The sequence below is a fragment of the Mastigoproctus giganteus genome, chromosome 11 (assembly GCF_048544385.1).
Source record: "Mastigoproctus giganteus isolate SK-2022 chromosome 11, ASM4854438v1, whole genome shotgun sequence".
Classification (NCBI taxonomy): domain Eukaryota; kingdom Metazoa; phylum Arthropoda; class Arachnida; order Uropygi; family Thelyphonidae; genus Mastigoproctus; species Mastigoproctus giganteus.
The window spans coordinates 169,706,099-169,728,815 of record NC_143585.1 but is presented as its reverse complement, the minus strand read 5'-3'; the positions used below and the strand labels follow the sequence as shown (position 1 = coordinate 169,728,815).

At 37.1% G+C, this 22,717-nt stretch overlaps 1 protein-coding gene across 3 annotated transcripts in view; it reads left to right on the top strand.

Annotated features, from left to right (window-relative positions):
• The window catches only part of Taf8 (TBP-associated factor 8), a 99,544-nt gene that overhangs the window by 50,671 nt on the left and 26,156 nt on the right, over nucleotides 1-22,717 (top strand). For all 3 annotated transcript variants that reach the window (XM_090384640.1, XM_090384639.1, XM_090384641.1), the window contains exons 5-6: nucleotides 3,701-3,825; nucleotides 14,440-14,587. In XM_090384640.1, the coding sequence (XP_090240766.1) occupies nucleotides 3,701-3,825; nucleotides 14,440-14,587 (273 nt within the window). The remainder of the gene's footprint in view (nucleotides 1-3,700; nucleotides 3,826-14,439; nucleotides 14,588-22,717) is intronic.

The window sequence follows — 22,717 nt, the reverse complement described above, 5'->3', positions numbered from 1 at the left end:
CAAAGCTAGAAAAAAGTAGAAACTAAAAAAAAAAAAAAAAAAAAATCCATACATTGCCTAGAGACATCATACGAAATGTAGTCATAAACTATTAAATGTATGCTATATAGAAAATATACAAGTCTGGAGTAAAAAATGTTAAATAAGGTGATAAAGTGAGATATAAACAGATATAATGTGGGACAAATAGATTTAGGAAAAAAAGTGTGGAAGTATTTGAAAAAAAATTTTTGAAATAAATAAAGTTACAAATTAAGCCAAAAGGTGGAAATTTAGATTGGCTCCTTGAAATCTATAGTAAGTTAATGGATTTTGAAAAAAAAAATTATGGTTAATTATATTAAGCGCTTAATGAAAATGATAATCTAAATAAGATAAAGGAACAGAATTGCCAATAAGTTTAAGAAAAAAATTTTTAAGGTTGGCAATAGCAATATTGTAGTTATTTCATGTGGTAGCAATTCTAACATGTAGGGAAGTAATAACATTAGAATGGATGCTATTACAAATATTGGGGAACCGGTGGGAAAAATTAACAACTTAAATTGTGGTAAAAATAGATTTATTTTTTTACCACAATGAAAATCAAATTCTCCTACCACTCACTGTATAACTATAACAATGGCAGCAAGATTTGAATGATACAAAGCTTCTATGTATATTAAGTAGTAACCTACAAAATCTCTAGCTAAATTAAAAAATAAAATAATGAGCATGACTAGGACTATAAAAGCTACTTATAGAGTACAATTTAATATGACAGTTGCGTCAAAATTAGGCAAAATTTTTCAAAACATTATCTGTTTTGGCCAAAAAAAACTTCCATTTTCCTCCCACATATGGTTAAGTGACCTTCAGCTTTTCAAAGTCAGAGTTAGCAGGTATAGATGTGTATTGCATGGTCATTCATGAGGTTGTGAAGGTAACAATTCTCTCCCATTTGAGTTTAGGTGTTTTTCCCAGATGTCATAGACTGGTTCTGTAGGTGGAATACCCAACCCCCCTACTGTTGGTTCACCTGAGCATTTGGATTAATGGGGAAGGGGGAACAGCCTGTCAAAAGGCCTGCAGTGTGAACAACAAGTGTTTTGAGCGTTCTGATACTTCATTCTGAGATTCATAACCATAGGACCATTTGCTATTGTTGGCTTGTATGTTCCAGTAGAACTGGGAATCTGTGTGCAATTGGGTGCTGACAAACAGTGTGAGATATCTTGAGCTCCATTTCAAATGGCTTTAGAAATTGAGAAAGCCACAATAATATATCACGTGATAATGCTTGGGGTCGGAAATGTTTCAGATTTCAGATTTTTTCAGAATTTGGAATACGTGGCATGGTGGAGTTGAAGTAAGGTGGAAATAAAATACAATTTTATTTGCCAAAAAAAAAAAAAACATGATGGTCTCTGCTTCCAAAAGAATATAAATGCAACAAACAAAAAATATAAAGGCTACAAATTCATATTTCATGCAAAAAAAATTCCTTTTTGTTTACCTTTTTGTTTACCTTTTTTTTTTTTTTTTTTAATTATCCTTGCCTTCCAGCGTTTTTATTGTTTTGGCATGCAATTTTTACGGGCGAATGCCCTTCCTGACGCCAACCTTCACCCTTTATCCGGGCTGGGAATATGCGGTGGTCATTCAGTGACCCGTCGCATCCTCCGTATTTGGTGGGTACGGGCTCGAACCCCGGTCTAATCAAGAAGCGTGTGCTATGCATGAGATGGAATATCACAAGTGGTTGAGGGACCAGGAACTGGATCCTTCAGGGATGAGGTGACATTGTGCTGAATGACCTTTTAAAATATTTCTTCCAGAGTCATTTGCCTCATTAACAAAGGTTTTTGTTGTAGAAGTCTCTTTTTTATTTTATAAACCGACATTATTTCTCGTTTTGTTATAAAAGCATGCTGCTCTGTTCCTTCAATACCACACTTTTTCACCATGCTAATAGGGAAAAGGAGAATAATCACCTCCTTTTCCCTACTAGCAAAATTCCTGTATATAATTGACAATAACCCATGACCTGCTCTGGCAGCCTGTCTGTATTGCTCAGAAAACTTCATATCTGACTGCACAATTACTCCCAGGTCTCTTTCATTCTTCACTACCTTAAGTGTAGTACCAAACACTTGGTACATTTCTCTGGTGTTATTTCTGTCCATATGCAGTACTTTGCATTTGTCAATGTTAAACTTCAGTTGCCACTTCTCAGCCCATCTGCCCAAATTTTCTAGATCCTGTTTCAGTAGCACACTACCATTACTGTCATTAACAACCCTACCAACCTTTGTATCGTCTGCAGACCTCAACATTAAGCCTGATATATCTTCATCAATATCATTGATGAATACAAAGCAGCAGTAGGCCTAACACCGAAACCTGGGGGACTCTACTAATAACATTAGTCCATGAATAGCAGCCCTGAGCATTTCTGAGCATTTTAGAAATGCAGCCAGAACAGGTCATGGGGTCTTTTCAATGATATACAGGAATATTGCTAGCACGGATAAGGAGGTGATTATCCCTATGTATAAGGCAGTGGTCAGGTCACACCTTGAGTACTGTGTATAGGTGTTGAGACCTTATTTTAGGAAGGATGTGTAGTTGCCAGAATGAGTACAGAGAAGGGCAACAAGACTGGTGAGAGGAACAAAGGGAACTCTTACTAGGAAAGGTTTAAGTTCTGCAAATTGTAGGGCCTGAAGACTAGGAACTGCAAGGTTATTTGATTGAGGTGTATAAGCTTTAAATGGGTTGAGCATGCTGAATTCTCATGGGATTCTTCCACTTGCTCAGATTACGAACCTAAGGGGCGGGGGGGGGGGGTCATAAACTCAAATTAAGGAAAGACAGTTGTAGAATAGATGTGTGGAAATTTGCCTTCAGCCAGTGGGTAGTTGATTGCTGGAACAAACTTCCATCTGTTGTGGAAATTGATAGCTTAAATAAATTCAAGGAAGAACTGGGCAAAGTTTTGGAGCGAATGGATAGGTGAAATGGGAAGAATTATTATTATTTTATTTTATATTTTTTGGCTGATGGTGTATAAGCTTGCTTTCTTGTATCATATGCCTATTCTAATGCTAATTTATCCTTTTGTGAATAAGTTTAGTAAACATGTGTTGGCTCTTGGCAGTTAAATTTCCACAGTAGAGGGTTTTTTTTTTCTTCTTCCTTCCTATGGAATTTTGAAATATTGTACAAATGAAAGCTTTGTGTATACATGCTTTTAAATATTAATATGTCACTGTGGACACTGACAACTTGTCCATATTGCAACAGTATAATACTATGCTGGGTATTCATTGATATATTATCCATCTGGATAATTTGCAGATTTCACAGACAGAACGAAGGTGCACAATCATAAAAAGTAGTAAACAGAAGGGAAACTTCCAATATCAATCAATTCTGGCATTTGCTGCATAATTTACTTTCGTGGAGAATTTAGGAATAAGACTGGTTACAGTAGTTGCATTCCTTGTACTTTGAAATCGGAAAAAGGAAGTTTGTTTGCAGTTTGTTGACAATAATATATCACATAGTGGGAAAGGTGATATTACTTGTGACATTTTTAGCCTCATGTAAAAGAACGAGAATTTTTTGTTGTTGTCAGTACAGGCATTTGATTTAACATATTTTTGAGTTAACATATTTTGTCCTTTTAATTTTTATAATTATATTTGTTATTTACTAGCACCTTCAGCTGCTCGTACATCATCTCCAAAAATACTTCAAGCAGGAGACAGACGGCCACTGCCAAGTCATATACCTGAACATTATCCTTCTTTCCCTGATCCCCATGCTTACATAAGAACACCTGTAAGTGTTGAATTTTGTGTATATCCGTTACTAGATTATAAAAATTTAATAGATGAATGGATGCTGTTGTCATTATTTATTTGGTTAAACATATATTCTATTTTGTTATGATTAAAACTATATATTTTATGTAGAATTGTGTCCTGTGGTATAAATTCTGTTTACTTACTGCAGCTTTAGTTTTAAGTTTCAATATTTGTTTACTCTGCAGATAATTATATATGAAGCCTTGCTAAAAGTATTCTGTATTCAATTAACTTATGAGAATGATCTGATGTACTGCATAGCACGTGTGGTCAGAATAAAATAAATACCAAATGCCTGTGAAATTGGCTTTATTTTGTTATAATTCAAAAGATTAATACTAAAGTAAGTACAGTCGGTCCTCTCTTGGTCATTACATTGAAAATAGTTTCTGTATAACGAACCGATTTCGAGAGACCTGGATACTCATTGTTCATGCCTCTGGCCTTTAGGCAATAAAGCTGATGCTGTATAAAGCATGAATTAAGAGCTAAAAGGATTAAGAATTAATCACTTTAGCTTTTAGCAGCTAAAGAGATTAATTCCATTAAGGGGTAAAACATTCTACAATTTAGTGGTGCCCTTAAAACCCTGCAGGAGGAAATTGGTCAACCACAGCTTGGGATAGAAAAAGATAGAAGGTTTTGGGAGAGGCCTTTGCACAGCAATGGAACAGCAATGGCAAAGAAACCATTGCTGTGCATGTAACCTTACAGTGTCTAAGAGGAAATCCTTGAGTGTAGTGTGAAAAGTAGAAGTGCTTAATAGTGTAGTTCGGGGCATTAATAAAAAAAGATATTGCTTTAAAATTTGGTATTCTTGCCAAATAGTGTGTTAACCATGGTAGGTACAACTGTTTGAGGAAACAGGACCCAGTCGGAAGCGTGCAAAATTATGCCTGTGTGATATGGATGAAGTTGATTTGAGACCAAAATGTGCCATATCAGGGCCATTAATAAAAGAAAAGGCTATGGAGTACACATCTTTTCTGGGACATAAAACATTCCAAGTCAGTTCCAGTTGGCGGGACAAATTTAAAGAGCTTACTCAAAAAAGTTATTTCTGATGAAAGTGGGGTTGCAATCAAAGAAGACTATATCCATTGGAAAGAAACAGTTTCGAAAAATATTATGAAGGATTACGAACCCAAAGCCATATTCAGTGTTGATGAAATGTGTCTATTTTTAAAATGTTTGCTGAACAAGACACTGGCTTTTAAAGGTGATAAATGTTTAGGTGATAAAAATAGTAAGGAGAGAATTACAGTCTTGGTTGGTGCAAATATGGCTGGTAATGAAAAACTGAAGCTTTTGGTAACAGCAAAAATAAACAACCACAGTTTCAAAGGAGTAGTCATTAGACTTGGACTACAACAAAAAATCCTGGATGAAAAGTGAAATTTTTGATCAGTGAATTTTAAATTTTGATAGAAAGATGACAAAAGAAAACAGAAAAGTTGGGTTGATTGTCAACAACTTCCCTGCCCACCTTCACTAGGTAATTTCAAAACTTACAAGTGTGAAGCTTGTTTTCTTCTGTCCAAATACCCATTTAAATTGCAGCCAATGGGCCAAGGATTTGAAAATGCACTACCGAAGGTGCACCTGAAAATAACTATACTGAGAATAGAAACCAACCAACCTATAAAACTTCTGTTATAGAATTGCAGATGTGCATATCAGAGTTGGAGTTTGGAGAAAGTTTGGAGTCGAGATGTGACAGAAACAACGATTAAGAATTGTTTTGCAAAAGCAGATTTTACTGAAACCTTAATTAACAGCGATGAGAGGGATGAACTACTACAAGACATTGAGCAATCTTGAGAAGTTCCAAACGAGGTTTGATCAATGGAGAAATTGTTCTTGACAAATTTTTAGGAGTCGATAATGATGTCATAGTAGCTGAATATCTGAGTGACTCCAACATTTTGAAGCATATTTAAAGAACTAGTGACAATATCGATGATAAGTTGGATGAAAAAGAGGGCAATATTAAACTTTCCAAAGAAGAAATTTTGGCAGTATTTGAAACTTTGCACCAAGGTCTTCAGTGGGAAGAAAATGTAATGGAAAATATATTTGAATGTTTAAACAAATGTGAAGATTTTTATGAATGGCATACAGTAGAATCCAGTGTACAACAAAAAATAACTAAATATTTTATGACATAATTCTTAAAAGTGTACTAATGTATTGTGTGCATCGTGTAAATAGTCATTTCCTATTATGCATATATTAATAAATTAATTGTTTGAAAACGTTAGAAAAGTTATTAATTTCTACTTATTTCTGATTTATTTTTCATTGTTGAAAAGGTCATATTTCTTTATAACGAAATTTCTGTTTAACGAATTTTTTTGAAGGGAATGATTGATTATAATATTTTAATAATGTGCTCCCAAGTGCTAGAAAATGAATCTATTAGATTTTGGAATACTTTGATTAATGTCGCGTTCACCCAAGAAAAAAAGCCCCTTGAGAGCCATTTTATTAGTCCTTATCATTACTTGTTAAGAAATCCCTCCAACTAAGCCAACACCGAGATGACCATGTTGTTACTTGCATGCAACCGATTGCTCAAAACTTAGCTTGTTAGTCTCTGAGACATTATTATAAAGGAGGAAAAATGAAATGACCTGCTGCTAACATTTGAACCAGTATAAAAAGTGTTTTCCTATAAAATTTTACCCTAAAAGGTTGTTACAATGTATCAACTGCTTGGAACATAAGGACTGAAAAGAAAAGGGATGGCCAGTAGTGTTGAAAAGACAACTACAGTAAAGTAACTGTGTTTATCCTCGGGTTAAGTAAGATAAAAGTGAGGCAAAGGTGCATCCTAAAAAAAAAACATTTTAAGAATAATTAATGAGGCTGCATATTAAAAAATGAAAGTATATATGAATAAATCTTGCCATGATGAATGAAATGTAAGAAATAAAGCTTTATTAAAATATATTGGTAAATAAAATAAAAACTAAAAAAATGTATAGGATAAAAGTTAAAATATATAAATAGAAATGAACTGTGCATGGTAACAATAAATATACAGATAAATAATAAAAACAATATAAAGAGGTTAGCCCATAAAAAAGTTATAAAGAACCCATAAAGAAGTTAGCATTAGCATTTAGAGGCATGTGATACAAGAAAGCAAGCTTTTACAGTATCAGTCAAAAAAAGAATAATACCTTCCCATTTCATCCATCCATTCATTTCACAAGTTTCTCTAGTTCTACTTGAATTTAAGTTGTCTTCTTCCAAAAAGACAGATGGAAGTTTGTTCCAGCAATTAACCACCTGCTGGTTAAAGGCAAATTGCTGCACATCTATTCTACAACTGTCTTTCCTCAATTTTAGTTTATGCCTCCCTCAAGTTCATAATCTGAGCAAGTGGAAAAATCCCATCAGTGTTGAGCTTGCTCAAACCATTCAAGGCCTTATACACCTCAATCAGACCACCTCGTGGGTATCCAGTCACCAGACGCTGCAAGTTGCAGAACTGAATCCTTTATTGGTAAGAGCAACCTTTGTTCCACTCACCAATCTCATTGCCCTTCTCTGTACTCATTCCAGCATTTCTACATCCTATCTAAAATGAGGTCTCTAGACCTGTACACAGTGTTCATGGTGTGGACTGACCACTGCCTTATACAAAGGGATAATCACCTCCTTATCCCTTTTAGAAAAATTCCTGTATATTATTGACAAGACCCCATGACCTGTTCTGGCTGCCTGTCTGCAATGGTCAGAAAGCTTCATATCTGACTGCGCAATTACCCCAGGTATTTTTTATTTCTGCACTGCCCTGGGGGGAATGTCACACAGGTGGTATATTTCCCTGGGGATACTGCTACCCAAATGCAGTACTTTGCATTTGTCAGTGTTAAACTTCAGTTGCCACTTCTCGCCCATCTGCACAACTTTTCTAGATCCTGTTGCAGTAGCATACTGTCATTAACAATGCTGCCAACCTTCATATTGTCTGCAAACTTAGACTTTAAGCCTGATATACCTTTATCAATATCATTGATAAATACAGAAAACAACAATGGGCCGAACCCTGGGAGACTCCACTAATAACATTAGTCCACAAAGAGTAGTGTCTATTGATTACCACTCTGTCTTCTCCCACTCAACCATCCCTTTATCCATAGCAGCAACTTGCCCTTAATGCCATACTGCTCCAATTTGTACAGTCATCTTCCATGTCCAACAGTATCAAAAGCTTTTCTAAAATTGAAGTATGTGATATCAAAATTATTTTTTGTCTCCAGTTCCTTTCTGACATCATCACAGTATCCAATCAAATTGGTCAGAAAAGACTTCCCCCTAAAAAAAACCCATGCAGTGTCTTGTCTAGATAAACCTGCAGTGCTTCTTTATCCAGTGCCTCCATTAATTTCCCCTGACCAGAAATTAAAATAATAGGTCTGTAATTACTCGTGTCATCCTTTGTGAATTGGGGCCATATTTGCATAGGGACCAAGTGAGCTCTCATAATTATGGCTAAGGTTTTGCTTACTTCCTTTGCCACCTCCTTTAATATAACCGGATAGGTGCCATCCACCCCATGTACCTTTCTTATGGTTATCTTCAATAATTTCTCCTCCACTTTACTCTCAGTTATTACAAAATCATTTAGCTCCCTGCCAGGGTTTGATAAACTTCTGGCATTCCCCTCCATGAATAACTCCTCGTGTGAATGTAGATGCAGAATGCTCATTCAGTTTGTCAGCTACCTGAGCAGGATTATCAACACTCAAACCATTGATATCAAGTGGAGAAATCTGATTCATCCCCTTCCTTCTAGAGTTTACATAAGTAAAGAACTCTTTGCATCTTTTGCCAAAGATTTCTCATAATCTGCCTTCACCTGCCTAATCTCCTTTGTTACTTGATTACAGACCAGCTTTTATCTACCATAGGCTTCTGTGTCACCTGATAATTTATTTGCATCCCATGCATTTTTCTTCTCTGGCTTGAATCTCATTATTCGAGACATGAGGCAGACTTCTGAGACCACTGTATTCACCTTTACAAAAACCCTTCCCTTTACCCTTGATGGTAGTTATATCTTTAAGTAAATCCCACATTAGTACATTGTGATCACTGCCACCTAGTGGTTCTTTTATCTGCAAATTCTTAATGCACGAATAATCACTGCTGATAATCAGATACTGCTGTCATAAACAATCATCCAATAAATCCACAAAAGCCTGGCTATTGTGCAAGTGACCAACCGCTGCAGTCAGTATCAGGGAAGTTAAAATCTCCCATTGTAAGACAGTCTGGCCTGTTTAAGGTGAAATATTGTCTGACAGTTTGATTGGATATTACAATGTTGGACACAAAGGAACAGGATACAAAAATTAATTTTGATATCATATATAGTAAATCTTTGCTAATCCGGATTAATTGGCGGAGAGGTGATCTGGATTATGTAACAATCTGGTTTAGTGAAGCAAAATATAGTCCTTAAAGAAAAAAAAAACTTTGAACACAAATAATTTAATGAATAGAACATTTAATTTTAAATAAATAAATAAAATAAATTTTCTATTTATACTCCGGCACGACAACCAAGTCAGTAGAGTTTACAATAAATCGTCAATACAAATATTTATCATATTTAGTAGTCACGGGCTTGAACCCTGGTCCACTCAAGGAACGCGTGCTATGCACTCTCGCTCCTGTAGTGCTGATGAAAATAAATAAAAAAATATATAACACTGTAGAGCCTTTATTTAATAACTATTAAATGACAATACATTTATCCATTGATAGATGGATAAATGTATTGTCTTTTTATACATTTATCAGGTGGCGTTGGCATCGCATGGAAATGCCACTTGATTGCTCTGAATGCCACTTAAATACAGCTTCTTCCAGCAACACTTCTTTTGGTTTTTAATGTTTATCTATTTCATACACTACTTTTATCACTCCCCACTTCGAATTTTAAAGGAAATGCCTTTATAGATTCTTTTTGTTTTTTTAATATTTGACACAATCTGTTGACAATACCAAATTCTTTAGCAATTTTTTCCAGGAACACTATTTTCAAGTTGTTCTATTACTTTGAGCTTGTTAATGATAGTTACAGTAATGTGTTTTCTTTTTATTCCACTTTTAAATTCATTAGAACCGATAATTATATAAAATACGTTAACTTATGTGTACATATATACATAGGAAGAAGTACGCAAAAGAAGCAATATATGCAATAACATCTGTCGAGCTCAGAGTCAACAATAATACTGAACAGCACGCACAACAATGTAATGTATGTTTTCTCTCTTTCTCTCTCTCTCTCTCTCTCTCTCTGTGCAGTCAGAGTGACTCATCTGCCTTCCTAAATTTCATATATCTTTCAAAGTATTCAACTGTGAACAGAATTTTTCATATTTCGATCCAGATTAACTGTACCCGGATTAGCGGAGGTTTACTGTATTTGGATTTCAGGAAAGTATATAAAGGATTGCTATATGAATTGGAGCAGTATGGCATTAAGGACAAGATGCTGCTGTGGGAGAAGACAGAGAGTGGTAATCAATGGCACTGCTCTTCGTGGACTAATGTTATTAGTGGTGACCCCGAGGGTTTGGTGTTGGGCCCATTGTTGTTTTGTATATTTATCAATGATATTGATGAAGGTATATCAGGCTTAATGCCCAAGTTTGCAGATGATACAAAGGTTGGCAGGGTTGTTAATGACAGTAACGATAGTCCACTGCTGCAACAGGATCTAGAAAATTTGGACAGATATGCTGAGAGGTAGCAACTGAAGTTTAAAATTGACAAATTCAAAGTACAGTCAGTCCTCGTATAACACATGTTTACACTACACGAATTCGATCATACATGATTTATAAATAGGGGAACAATATCGTATATAACACGAACCGAATTCGCTTATGCACGATTCGCCTTTGTGTTTACAAGAAATGGCAGTCGAACGTGGAATCACCCCAACTGAACGCAACACAATACGAATGAAGAGAAGATTCTGAAAATGTATTTATGTTTTTTATATCAGTGAAGGGGAAATGCTTTTCGCCATAATAATGTAAAAACCCACACAATTTCAGCTATCAGTATTATTGCAAATGCAGTTAGATCAAGTTTACTACCAGTTTATAACAGATTCCACTAGCAGAAATGCAGCTGGAAATAGTTTTTATTGTTTTATGGTAGTAACCCCCAGAAATATGCTTTAGTAAAATGTGAGCTAGTGAGGTGTTAGTGTGTCTCTGCCTTTACGGTGTTGTTTATTCAGTTGCTACACACGTGCAGCTTTGTTTATGTGTATCAAGCGTGCCTCCTCATTTTGTAGTTGTGCTTTATTCCCTAAAAATGAGTAAAATACTTAAAAGGTGTGAAAAGGAAGCGTCCTCTTGAAGACACTACAGATTCAGAGAGAAAAAGAAAAGCAATATGGTATCGATAAACAGAGATGGACTTGGCCAAAAATTCTTACCTGGGAAAATTTTTAGCAGCCTCATACTAGCGTGTATGGTCAAAATCACACTGGCCTCTATCCTCTTCTGGCCTCCAACCCACCGGGGTTTCCCTGGTAAGGGTTATGGCCAGTCCGCCTCTGTTGATAGAGAAAAAATATGAAATTTTGAAACACTTTGAGCGAAATTAAGACCATGTGATATTGCACGTGCTACTGACCTAAATGAGGCAATGCCGAGAATTAGAAAGAATGCAGAGAAAATAAAAACAACTTTCATAGCAGGAACAACTCAAAGTGTAATTAAAATCCATTAGATCAAGACACAAAGAATTGGAAGAGATGGAACAGCTGTCATCTATTTGGATAGAAAATCAAACAAAAAAACAAGATTGCTTACGATAGAAGCAATATTTTATTACGTAATAGTCGTAATAAAATACATAAATATTTTATTACGATTATTTATTGTGTTTGGTAATGTTTTGGTTACAAATGTGTGTTCGATCTTGGGTGGTCGGCAACTAACCCTATTTTTCCCATAGGGCCTGTTATTTATATTGCATGATTTTGCATTGCACGAGGATTTCTAGGAACACAACTATCGTGCTATACGAGGACTGACTGTACTGCATATAGGTAGCTGTAACCCCAGTGTAACGTACCAACTGTGCAGTACTACATTCAGGGTAGTGGAGAATGAAAAAGACGTGGGGTTAATTGTGCACTCAGATATGAAGTTTTCAGAGCAATGGAGATAGGCTGCCAGAGCAGCTCATGGGATCAATGATATACAGGAACTTTGCTAGCAGTTATAAGGAGGTAATTATCCTTTTGTATAATGCAGTGGTCATGCCACACTTGAGTAATGCATACAGGTCTGGTGGTCTCATTTTAGGAAGGATGTTGGGCTGCTGGAGGGAGTACTGAGAAGGGCAACGAGATTGGTGAAGGGAACAAAGGCATGCTCTTACCAGAAAGGCTTAAGGTCTGCAAATTGCAATGTCTGGAGACTAAGCACCTGTGAGGTGATCTGATTGCAATGTATAATGCTTAAATGGTTTGAACAAGCTCAATGCCAATAGGATTCTTCCTCTTGCTCAGATTACACACTTGAGGGAGCATAAATTCCAATTGAGGAAAGACAGTTGCAGAATAGATGTGCAGAAATTTGCCTTTAGCCAGCAAGTGGTTCACTGCTGGAACGCCGACCAGGCTAGCCGGGTGGGTAAAGTGCCTGCCTGGCAACCCAAAGGTTGCAAGTTCGAATCCCGCCTCGGGCTTGGATCAAAGTACTGCAAAAAAAAAAAAAACCTTGGGAGGTGCATTATGGCCACAGAAGCCGATGCGCCAACAACTACCCAAAAAAAAAAAAAAAAAAAAAACTGCTGGAACAAACTTCAATCTGTTGTTTGTTGGAAGTTGTTAGCTTAAATAAATTCAAGGAAGGACTGGACAGAGTTTTTGGATATGTGAAATGGGAAGTGTTTATTTTTTTGGCTGATGCTGTGCAAGCTTGATTTCTTGCATCATATATCAATGCTAATGCTAACTTTCAGCAGTTTTGAAGGCCAGGTAAAAAACTGCTTCACCTACTATATCAGGTAAACAAATAATAACTGAACATTTTAAAATGAATAACAAACACCAATTATTTTCAAGAAATACAAAATCAGAGTTCAAAATTTGCTCCCTCTCTTTGTTCTTTTGTACTCTAACTTTGGGATCCTTTTTCCTGTTGTTCCACTGACTGAAAGCAAGCTGTAATGTCATGGTCTTGCATAAAAACAAAAGCTTACATATTTTATATATGTCAGCAGCAGTTGTATAAAATAATAAAGTATAGTGGAATATTTAATTTTTTTTTCTTGTTTAAAGTGTTTGAAGTGTCTCAACATTGTAATAGCAAAAATAACAGAATGGGTGTCCTAGCTTTCTTTTTTTAAGTTGCGTGTAGTTTAGATCTATTTGTGCATGCAAATGGACATTTTGTCAATGTAAATCAACAAGCACAAAGGAGAAATTAGTTTTCTTTATTTAAATAAACTTTATAGACACTGCTGTCTTGGGAAAATGAAGCTATACATAGAAGCCCCATTATATGCTATGGCTCTCTTAATATGTTCTTGTTTATGGCACGTGGAGTTTACAATAAATCATCAGTTCAAACGTTAATTGTATTTAGGAGTCATGGGCTTGAACCGTGGTCCACTCAAAGAGCACGTGCTATTGTAATCTTTTCTATTGGCCACTCAGCTATGTCAGGCCTAATATGTTTTTCTTCTAACAGAAAATGTTTTCACATATTTGCTGCTCTTAAGTAAAGTCAAGAAACTGTTAGATTTTAGGCCTGACAGTTGTACAGCAGTAATGTTTCTTAGGTCAGTGACTTAATGTGACAACCATTTAATGTTTCTGTTAATTGCTTGTGGTCCAGTTGAAGTTGATGACAGTTTGCTTTTTTTTGAGTGGGTTTTCGGTATATTTCAGAAGTTAGCAACGTGTGAGAAATTAAGTGAGTGAGTCAACATTAAGTGACCAGTGAGGGTGTTGAAGGAAAAAAAACTATTGTCATTATGAATATGTTACAAAAAAAAAGTGAAGACTATTCATAAAAAAAAAAAATAATAAAGATATGCTATAAGTATTAAACTTTGAGATAAAGATTTACCCCTCCACTGAAATTAGATATCCTCTGATGGGTTAACTGCTTTCTGTTTGTCCTTTTGCCCAGACTAATTTTAATGAATATTGTAAAGAAATTCTGCTGTCAGATGTCCAGTTATTTTTCAAATGATGTGTTTGAAATCATGCACATTATGCACATCTAAATATTTCAGATATATAGTAAAGTTGTTATTGCACATATGATTGCTCATATATTTTTGAATCAGGTGAAATGAAAATTAAATCTGTTTTATTTCTTTAAGAGATAACATCACAAAAGGTAACTGTTAACTAGCTATGTTACATTGTATTATTTTTATATTTTGGTAATGCTGCAAATTTATCAGCTTATCTCATTTTAGCACATATATTCGAATTGAAACTGATACTGTGAATGTTTCAATATCATATTGAAACTAACACTAATTATTGCATCAGATTGTTTTGAAATGCCATTGTATTTTTCAGACTCACAAACAACCAGTAACAGAATATGAAGCTATAAGAGAAAAGGCAGCTAGTCAGAAAAGAGATGTGGAAAGAGCCTTGACAAGATTTGTTGCAAAAACAGGATCTACACAGTCACTTTTTCCAGATGACACTAATCTCTTTCCCTGTATGTAGATCTTAAATATATTCTCTTTCAAATGTATTACTTCAGTGTAGTTAAGTTGTTCTGTAACTTTGATTTTTCTTAGCTTATATGATCGCATAACATAGTATACAGCATGAACAAAACATCCAGGGACAAAACTAATATTTTGGAAATAAAGTTTACTATCTATTCAGGTCGATTTCCTTTGCTATATATATGTGGATTCCAATGCTTCCACAACTGGTGGAAGCATTGATAGGATATTATGATGTGGTTACAAAGGAACTGGATGCAACAAATAATTTTGATATCATATATTTGGATTTCAGGAAAGCTTTTGACACTGTTGCGCATGGAAGACTATTGTACAAATTGGAGCACAATGGTATTAAGGGTAAGTTGCTACAATGGATAAAAGGATGGTTGAGTGGGAGAAGACAGAGGGTGGTAATTAATGGGTGCTGCTCTTTGTGGACTAATGTTATTAGTGGAGTCCCACAGGGTTCGGTGTTGGGTCCTCTGTTGTTTTGTATATTTATCAATGATATTGATGAAGGTATATCAGGCTTAGTGTCGAAGTTTGCAGATGATACAAAGGTTGGCAGTGTTGTTAATGACAGTAATGGCAGTGTGCTACTTCAACAGGATCTACATAATTTGGGCAGATGGGCTAAGAAGTGGCAACTGAAGTTTAACCTGGACAAATGCAAAGTACTGCATATGGGTAGAAGTAACCCCAGAGGAACGTTCCAATGTGTGGTACTACACTTAAGGTGGTAGAAAATGAAAAAGACCTGGGAGTAATTGTGCAGTCAGATATGAAGTTTTGTGAGCAATGCAGACAGGCTGCCAGGCCAGGTCATGGGGTTTTGTTAATGATATATAGGAATTTTGCTAGCAGGGAAAAGGAGGTGATTGTCCCTCTGTATAAGGCAATGGTCAGGCCACGCCTTGAGTACTGCATACAGGTCTAGAGGCCTCATTTTAGGAAGGATGTAGATTTGCTTGAGCGTGTACAGAGAATGGCAACAAGATTGGTGAGGGGAATGAAGGGATCCTCTTACCAAGAGAAGCTTAAGTTCTGCAAATCGCAGTGGCTGGAGACTAGGCACCTGTGCAGTGATCTGATTGAGGTGTATAAGGCCTTGATTGGGTTGAGCACGCTGAATTCTGATGGGATCCTTCCACTTGTTCAGATTACGAACCTAAGGGGGCATAAATTCAAATTAAGAAAAGACAGATGTTGAATAGAGGTGTGGAAATTTGCCTTTAGCCAGCGGGTGATTAATTGCTGGAACAAACTTCCATCTGTCGTTGTGGAAGTTGTTAAATAAATTTAAGGAGGAACTGGACAGGCATTTGGAGGGAATAGTGTGTTTTTTTTTTGGCTGATGCTGCTTGTTTGTTTGTTTGTTTGTTTGTTTGGGTTTTTTTGGCGCATTAGCAACTATGGCTATAATGCGCCAAGACTAGGCTGATGCTGCATAAGCTCATACACTTGCTTTCTTGAATCACATGCCACTGCTACTACCTCGCATGTGTGAGGTAGTAGTAGTGGCATGCTGAAATCTCTAGATGCTGAAATTTACAGAACTTAAACTTTTCTTGGTAAGAGCACCGATTTGTTCCCTGAACTAATCTCATTGCCCTTCTCTGTTCTTGTTCCAGCAGCTATACATCTTTCCTAAAATTACACCTCCAGACCTGTATGCAGTACTCAAGTTGTTGCCTGACCATTGCTATATACAAAGGAATAATCACCTCCTTATCCCTGATTGCAAAGTTCCTGTATATCATTGACAAAACCCCATGGGCTACTCTGAAAACTTCATATCTGACTGCACAATTACCTGCGGGTCTTTTTCATTCTCTGCTATCCTGAGTGTAGTACTACACAGTTGGCATGTTTTTCTGGGGTTACTGTTGCCCATATGCAGTACTTTGCATTTGTCAATGTTAAACTTCAGTTGCCACCTATCAGCCCAACATTTCTAGATCCTGTTGCAGCAACTTACTGTCATTAACAACCCTGCCAACTTTTGTATCATCTGCAAACTTGGACATTAAGCCTAATATACTTTCATCAATGTCATTGAGAAATATACTAAACAACATAGGGCCCAACACCGAACCCTGGGTTTTGTGGTGTTGGGATAGTAATCAATAGACACTGCTCTTCGTGGACTAAGAGTGGGAAGATATGGCCACCCCTAATGTCAATGCAGACTTTGCACTGCCTGTCCATACTTAAAGACAGAGAGTAGTAATCGGTGGACACTGCTCTTCGTGGACATTAGTCCACAAAGAGCAGTGTCCATTGATTACTACTCTCTGTCCTTCTCCCATTGAACAATCCCTTTATCCATAGCAGTAACTTGCCCTTAATGCAATACTGCTCCAATTTGCAAGCAGTCTTTTATGTGCTTTCCTGAATTCCAAGTATATGATGTCAAAATTATTTTTTGTGTCCTGTTCCTTTGTATCCACATCATAGTATCCAGTCAAATTGGTCAGACAAGATTTACCGTTAACCAGCCTATGCTGTGTCTGAACTATAATTACAGTCTTGGCTAGATGATCCTACATTGCTTCTTTAACAAGTGACCCCAGAACAGAAGTTCTAAGAGAACTAACAGGACTGTAATTACTCTTGTTATCCTTTGATTCCCCCTTTGTGAATTGGGGATACATTTGTACATCTCCAGTCTGTGGGAACCACCCCTGAATCCAAGATGATCTCATAATTATGGCTAAGGGTTTGCTTACTTTATTTGCTGCCCCCCTTCATATAACTGGATAGATCACATCATTTCATTGAATAGATCTTATGTTTAATTTCAACAATTTCTCATCCACTTTCCTCTCAGTTATAACAAAATTATTTAGCTCCCTGCTAGAGTATGATAAACTTCTGGCTTCCTCTTCCTTACAGAATTCCTCATGTGTGAAAGTATACTGGTGTGCAAAACTTAAGGACCAGTCAGGTTTTCACCTGTAGCTTCTCGTAGGAGTGGCCTGGATATGGGAAAAGCATACCAAAGGAACCTTGTGAGGTACAAAAATGATGAAGGAACCAACACAGCAACGAAAACAAAACAGTACAGACAGACTTTATTCAAAAATGGCAACATAGCACTGGCCGCCATGATACAGAGGCATCGCTGCCAAAGATGGAACAAAGGGAAGAGGCGGTCTTCAGTAGGAGATATAGCCACCCTTAATGTTGATGCAGGCTTTACACTGCCTGTCCATACTTAGAACAATGTTGTTGATAAGTTCTTGCAGTAACATCGTCCATTCCTATTTCAGTGCCATCTTCAGCTGGTGAACATTTTCTGGTGGGTGTGGACATGCCACTAGGCGTCGCCACAGAGCATCCCATGTGTTCGATGGGATTTAGATCGGTGGAACGGGCAGGCAAATCCATACGAACAATGTCCTCACTTTCCAAAAGCATATCAACAGCTGCAGTGCAATGGGGTGTGGCGTTATCATCCATAAACACGAACTCGGGGCCATATCAATCCCTTTTAGTGATGTTCGCGGAGTGATACCATGTGCCAACCTCTTGCCAGATTAGCTGAAGTCCAGAATCGCTACTGAGACTGAATCTACTCTCATCAGTAAAGAGTACCTTACTCCATTGCACTGCTGTCCAGTCCTTGTGTTTGATGCACCACTGTAAACGGTGTCTCCTATGGGCAGGTGTTAAAGGGACACAGTTTACTGTGGCCTTCGGGCAAACAGTCCACTTTTTTGGAGTTGCCTGGCCACAGTAAACTTCAATGTCCTGTGCAGCTGGTTTGCAATGGATCCTGCTGTCTGGTTTCGGTTCCTCTTGGCCTGTAGGAGTATATAGCGGTCATCATTGGATGTTGTTTTTCGTGTACGACCACCACTGCTCCTTCGAACAGCTGTACTTGTCGTGAAGGCCAACCACACATGTGAGATGATGTTATGGGCGATGCCGAACTCTGCAGCCACACTCCTCACACTTCGAACTTCCCAATTAGTCGACCCCAGGTAAAGTCATCCAGATTTTGTCTACTGGCCATTTCGTTGTCTGTAGCACTGTATGAAACCAATCGAGCGTCTGTAACAATCTTGCTTACCATTCGGTAATTTGCACTAACTGCTGAACTGCTTCTTTTATCTGTTTATGTGAGTCCTGTCATTACGATTCAAATTTTTCCATGTACTTTATACTGAATGGCCACAGTTATGCAAATCGCCACAGTCTGTTTCGTTTGATTTTGTGGTTGTAACCTTTAGAAATAGTGTTGATCCTTAAGTTTTGCATACCAGTGTAGATGCAAGATACTCATTCAGTTTGGTGGCTGGTTGGCCACCCGAGCAGGTTCATCAACATTTAAACCATCAATATCAAGTGGGCCAATCTGTTTCAGCCCCTTCTTTCTAGAGTTTATATAAGTAAAGAAGTCGTTCTTTTTTTTTTTTTTTTTTTTTCTTTGCATCCTTTTGCCAAAGTTTCCTCGTAATCTGCCTTTGCTTGCTAACCTCCTTTGCAAATTGATTAGATATTCGCTTTTATCTAACTTAGGTTTCTGTGACGCCTGATAATTTGCATGCATCCCGTGCATTTTTCTTCTCTGCCACTAATCTCAGTTCATGACATCCATTTAGCCTAAACCTTGAACAGTATATCTTAATTGGTATGAAAAGCTTAGTAGCCTCTTACAATCATTCCTACTTAGAATTTGCTTTAGGTAACATTATCAGTCGGTCCCATTGTATAGAATTTAACAACTGGATGAGACCACCATAGTCACCTTTACGGAAACAAAAACTCTTCCCTTTACCCCTGATGGTAATTACATCTTTAAGTAAATTCCACATCAGTACACTGTGATCACTGCCACCTAGTGGTTCTTTTATTGGCAAATTTTTAATGCATGAATAATCACTGCTGATAATCCGTTCAGGGCTATTGCTCGTTCTGGTTGCTTCTCTAACATTCAGCTGTAGAATACAGTTATCCAATAAGTCCACAAATTCTTGCGAGTTTCTAACCCAGTTCCAGTCAACGTGCGGGTTGGTCAATATCTGGAAAGTGAAAATCCCCCATTATAGGACATTCTGATTTACTGGCACATTCTAATTTTCTTTATCGTTGTACTTATCAGAATCATTAGGCCTATAACATACACGTCTACCCTCATTTTTGCTTTCCCGGTGTTTATGTCATGCCAAACTGACTCAACATTGCACTGGCCACCCATGTCAACTGGATGTCCTGCATTAGATTTTATGTATTTCCTAGCATAACCACTCCTACCATCCTATTCTCTCTGTCCCCTCTGTGCACATTGTACTCCCCAAATTCCAATTCTGCTTTTCTTATATCTGTGTGACACCATGTCTCTGATATCCCAACAATATCTGCATTATATGTCTTGACCTGCACTTCAAATTCATCAAATTTATTTACTATACTCCTGGCATTGGTGTACATGCAAGTATACATGCACCTGTTCTTGCTCTTAGTTACCCGAACACAGCCCATGTATTTTCTTGTTCAGTGATGACTTCCAGCAGTCGTTGAAATCCTCAACACCTTGCCTTCCAGGCTGCTACTCATTCCAATAGAAGCATTGGAAGAATGACTCTGTGGCTATTCTTAATCTGTTAGTCTGTGTATCCAAAACAGCAGTTTTTCCGACTCACCTAATACTACCTCGATGGTATCAGCAGATATCCTTACACCCTTTACTTGTCTGTCCCTCCCCTTAGTGGATGATGGGCTTCTTCCACATGGGTGCCTTTAAATTCCTACTTCTTGGTGCAGAGCCTTCCTGTCATCCACCCCAACCTTCTTGCTATGCTCCCTCCCCCTCCACTGCCACCCCTTTCACATCTTCCCTTTTTAGAAGTTTTTTTTTTTACACTGGGGCCCTCCTATGCAAGCTCAGGCATAGTCCAGGGTTTGGCACCACCAGAGTCTTTCTTCTGCTGTACCTGTCTCTCTCTAAGGCAGTGGACAGAAAAGTGGGGTTGCACTAGGGGTCCTTGCAGCTGGAGAAACAACAGGCCAACATAACCACAAACTAACACAAATACACTATCTCTGCCATTTATAGATTTTGTACTGCATCATTTTGTGGTTTGTAGGGGAAACCTCGTGCCATTAGACAAGAAACACTATACATATACTATATTTCTACACACTTTCTGTTTAAGTGTATCCCATCCCTGTAGAAGCAGTCTCTCCTATTAACAAGCATAGACCACTCTGAGAAAAATTCTACTCCATGAGCCTTGCATAATCTCTCCAAGGGTCAAATTGATTGACAAGGCTCTCATTATCTACTCCCACCTATTGTGTCTGGGCAGAATTGCAGACATTTTCAAGTTTAAACTCGTGACTTTTTTTCAACATTGACATGTATTTTTTTAATTATGTCCACAGATCTCCTAATCTTAATGTCATTAATGCCATGTGTTCAATAATATCACCTGTTGTGCCCTTAAAAGATTATATATTACGTAGTAATAGTAGTGGCATGTGATGCAAGTGTATGAGCTTATGCAGCATCAGCCAAAAAAAAAAAAAAAAATTTACGTCATCAACTTTAGTCCTGGCAAACATACCCTGGTCCTGTTTCACCTATCCTTTTTGCACAATATATTTTTCTATTTCCCTGACAATACAATCACTGACAACGACTACCTAATGTGGGACCTGAGCATTCTGCTTTGGGGATTACTGCTGTTTTGCCTGATGATCAAGTGCAAGCTCTGGCATTGATGTAGGCAGCTGAGAGCTTGAGGCACCCCCCACTTAAATCCTTCGAGGTCGTTCACCCTATTCTTCAAGCTCTCATAAAGGCCGATAACAACACTGATTTGGCACCTAACATCCTCTCATACTTTACATTGAGCACACACCAAGACAGGAACAGGATATGATATTGCCCTTGACAATATCATATCCTGTTCCTGATAGCTTTATAAACATCAAATAAGCAGGACATTTCATGAGGTTGTGATTCAGAGGGCAACCACCCCCCTCATTTCTCCACCGAGCCATAGAACTCCCACTATCTTGAGCCTTTTGCTTAACTTCTCTGGTGTCAGTTATGATTTCGGTTTAAATTCAATTTAATTAAAAATACTACACTAAACTTATATCCTAATGTAGTAATAACACTATGTTATGCACCAGTTATGCTATGAAGTTTACGTTATTGAATATTATATACCAGGGAAATTCAATGAATTATCTACCCACAGTATATAAACAATTTGAGCTTGATAGCCAATTAAAAGGATTTGAAATAAAAAATATTGCAAAAATTTTATTAATGAAACTGTAACATCATGAAAGATGAGAAAAAAGCTTTATTGTTGTAGTTCAGTGATTCATGATTTATCATGTTCCTGCATATCTCAACTTGAATCATACTGATTTTGATCCCACTATGTTTTTAGGTTGTGCTGCTGTAACAGAAAGAAGGAAGACACCTGTATTAAATTATGGATTTGCTGAAATTAGTGCATCATCAATGGGGTCATCAAGTTTCTCATCAAAGAAAACTGGTCAAAGTCCATTCATGAAAGGATGGCAGCTGTGTATGTGCCTTCAGAGTACCAGGTGAAATTCTAGCCAAAACAATTCAAGTGGGGTGGGGTGGAGAGTCTCTCGAAAATGCTCCAGAAATGTGCCAAGCTACAGCTTGGCACATTTCTGGAGTGGTTGCTGCAAGGCAAGGAATATGCCTTGTACTGAATGACATGTTTAAAGGTGTGCCAAATCTCTAGGGAATGTAACATATCTAAGGGAACAGTTATAACCATCCTGCATGTTTAAGTTATATGAATTCCATCAAGTTTGCATTATATGAATTCCCTGTCTCCTATGAAGTTTATTTTATATGTATTATGCTATAACGTTGCATTTCTAAATTCTAAGTAGTTATACAGTAATACCCTGCATTGCACTGATAATTGGTACCGAAACTGTTCCGTGTTATGCGAAACCATGCTGATCGAGGTATAATTATAATGGGTTTTAATTATAAAAAATCTAACGAAAATATTCAAAACGAAAAATCGTTTTGAATATTTTCGTTAGATTCTTTTTAATTGCGTTAAATTGATTTTTAATTGATTTGAATTGTGTTAAATTGGGTT